The sequence below is a fragment of the Pteropus alecto genome, unplaced genomic scaffold (genome assembly GCF_000325575.1).
Source record: "Pteropus alecto unplaced genomic scaffold, ASM32557v1 scaffold185, whole genome shotgun sequence".
Classification (NCBI taxonomy): domain Eukaryota; kingdom Metazoa; phylum Chordata; class Mammalia; order Chiroptera; family Pteropodidae; genus Pteropus; species Pteropus alecto.
The window spans coordinates 11478609-11481567 of NW_006438088.1; the positions used below are offsets into that span (position 1 = coordinate 11478609).

A 2959-nucleotide genomic window follows, 5' to 3' on the forward strand; every position below is an offset into this window, starting at 1 on the left:
TAAATGATAAGTTTTGCAGACCGTTCGTCTCCAACCGCTCAACGTTAGAGTAGGGGGAGGAGGGAACACATCAGACATTTCTTTTCTGTTCCAACCACAAATCATATGGTTGTGCCTCCTTTCTATTCCACTTAGAGCCCTCTAACTGAAATTCCATGTTCTTCCTGGAATGCATGCTGGAGAGGCAGAGCTTCTTTGAGAAAATGAACCCTGAGCATGTGTTTTGATTCTCTAGACTGATCTGTGATGATAATCAGTCAGGTTACATTTTTGTGTGTCTTGCTGGGGGTGTAATAAACCCAGGATGCCGACGACTGTAATTTTCTGGTGATGTTGCAATGGAGGGAATAAATGGCCCAGTGTTGAACTTTGCAGCTTGCTCCCTTCCTGTATGTAAATTGCCTTTATATAAAGTGAGGTTGATTAACAGAGTAGGGACACCCACCTCTGACTCGTGCTCCCATGTCATCTCAGCCTGCAGCCTTATCAGGCACATAGCAAGAGGGTACTCCAACCCTGAGCTCTACCTACCTCCAACCTCCAGGAAATAATCTCCAACCTTCATATCCTAGATAACCTGAAGAATGAAAGAGGAGGCTATAAAGTCCCCTTTGAAAGGTTTGTCTGCTTTTATTACTATAATTTGAATGAAATGGATAAAACAAAGATACTTCAGAGGATTTGGGGTTACCTGGCATGGGGAAGGCACAGGACATGAATCGTAGGGGAGGGTCTGATGGAAGGTTTCTTAATTTAATGCTTTAAAAGCAAACAAGCAGAAATCTTTGTGCAGGTTGGTGTTTCTGAGCAGTCTTTGCAAAATTTGCTCTCTCCAAAGGGCAAAGAATGGTGTGGGAGCAGGGCTGGGCTAGGCTTGTTGAAGTTATTATATTACATGAAGAACCTATTGTAAGAGGAAGCAGAAGTGGGCCAGTAAGTGTGACTGGGAGTTTCCCAAACCTTGCTTTAGGTTGAAGCGTCAATTTCAGGCAATAGTAAGAGCTTTCTCAAGAGCGGATACTGAGACAAATTTCTCAGCCTGTCTCCAGGAGAAAGGATGTATGTTCTCTTCTCTCAGTGTGGGACTGCTGTAACTGAGCAAACCAAGAAGAGTTGAGGCTACAGATCATATTAGGGCAAATAAGGTAGTTGTGCCTGCAAAGCAAATCCCTGTCCAGGACCAAAGAAAACCTGCTTCGATGCTATTCTTGGTTTGACACCTAGTATTTCTGAACCACTAGGGAATTCTGAAATGGCAGGGCCGTTGGCAGTAAGGGGTCACGGCAGGGCAGCCACAGCCGACAGCATCAGCGAAAGCCAGGTACCTAGCCCAGCAAATTTTAGTAACTTGCAGCAGTCTCCTCGCTCCTGGCCAGTGGCACTGTTTAGGGCGTCCAGGCCAGCGCTGGCGCGACTCCTCGCGCAGGAGGTCAGACTGCAGCTCCCAGGCATCTCCCCGCTCCCGGCAGCGGGGTTAGGCACCGAGCCGTCGCTCTGCCGAGCTTCCCTCTCTCCTCTGCTTTATGGAGCCGAGGCTCCCGGCTAATCTTTCAGGAGCTAACGAGTCAGTTTATCCGGGACTTGAGAGAAAGAGCCAGGTGGTAAAACTGAAAGAAGACTCCTGGGCCAGCCCTTGAAATAAACGGGAGGGGTAGGGGAGAAGAGGGATTTTAAGACAATGTAATGTGACCTTGCGGAGTTTTCAAGTGGGAGAGCGGGAGAATGAATCCGAGGAGTCGACGATGCCCCGGAATGCAGATCCCGCGCGGTCCTCGCCGCCCCGGGGTTACGCCAGGTCGGCCCCCTGAGTGGAGCCACCGCTCCCCTCACTTGCCACTTCTTCACGTGTTCTCGGCATGGTGAGGATTAAAAATGCAAGGAAAAAAACTACATGCGGAAAGGACAGAATGTTCTTAGAGATTACTTTATAGAAAAAAAAGTGCAATGCACATTGTATTTTTTTTTCCCCTTAGTGCAGAGACGAATTTTATTTCCGCCCCCTCCCCTACACATTCCTGACCTCTCCCTCCCCCTTCCCTCTTTCTTTCCTTCCTCCTCTTCCAAGTTCTGGGATTTTTCAGCCTTGCTTGGCTTTGGCCAAAAGCACAAAAAAGGCGTTTTCGGAAGGGACTCGGCGGTGCACAAGGGCCATTTGTTTGTTTTGGGACTCCGGGCAGGAAATCTTGCCCGGCCTGAGTCACGGCGGCTCCTTCAAGGAAACGTCAGTGTTCTCTCGTCGCCCTCGCCGGCTGCGCGCCCGGCCGCCGCTCTCCATGGGGGAGATGCAAGGCGCGCTAGCCAGGGCCCGGCTCGAGTCCCTGCTCCGGCCCCGCCACAAAAAGAGGGCCGAGGCGCAGAAAAGGAGCGAGTCCTTCTTGCTGACCGGACTGGGTAAGCGCCACCGGCCCGCGGGGACCTGTGTCGCACCCCGCTAGTTGGTCAGGGAAGGCGTGAGGGACTGGGTGTTTGCGGTCATTCTGAGCAATGAAGGGATGAGACGGGGTGATGGGGAGGGGACGGCAGGAGCGGGGGACTGGCTGGGCGCCCTAGCCTCGGGCTAACCCCGAAGAGAAGGGCGCGCGGGGCCATCCTCCTTCGGCGCGGTCACCCTGCGCCCCAGAGATAACCCCGGCTGGTGGCGCGTGGCCGCCAGACGAGGGCAAAAGAGGTTGCCGAGGGAATCTGGAGAGAGGGTCGGTGTCGGGGCCGGGAGCGAATCTGAAGTCAGGGTTTGAGAACCAGAGCGGGCGCAGAACACCCGGCTGGCGCGCACCGGGCGGAACGCGCCGCGGTGCAGAGACTCTGATTTCCTCGCAGGGCGGAATAAATGAGAAAGGTGGAAATTTACCCCAGGCTCTCCTCCTCTCCCACCCGCTCCGCTTGCGGTTTCCCTCACTCAAGCCCTGGAGCGAAAGAGGTTGATGATCGCCCCGCTACGAGCCCTCCCCGGGCGGTCGCA

At 53.3% G+C, this 2959-nt stretch overlaps 1 protein-coding gene across 2 annotated transcripts in view; it reads left to right on the top strand.

Annotated features, from left to right (window-relative positions):
* The first annotated feature begins 429 nt into the window (after positions 1–429).
* Positions 430–2959, top strand: part of LOC102891704 (serine/threonine-protein kinase Sgk1) — an 8339-nt gene continuing 5809 nt past the window's right edge. The window contains exon 1 of one of the 2 annotated variants that reach the window (XM_015592134.2): positions 430–618. In XM_015592134.2, coding sequence (XP_015447620.1) covers positions 585–618 — 34 coding nt within the window. In that variant the 5' untranslated portion in view covers positions 430–584. Of the gene's footprint in view, positions 619–1951; positions 2392–2959 lie in introns of those variants that run through there. The other variant, XM_006915397.3, reaches the window with a different exon arrangement.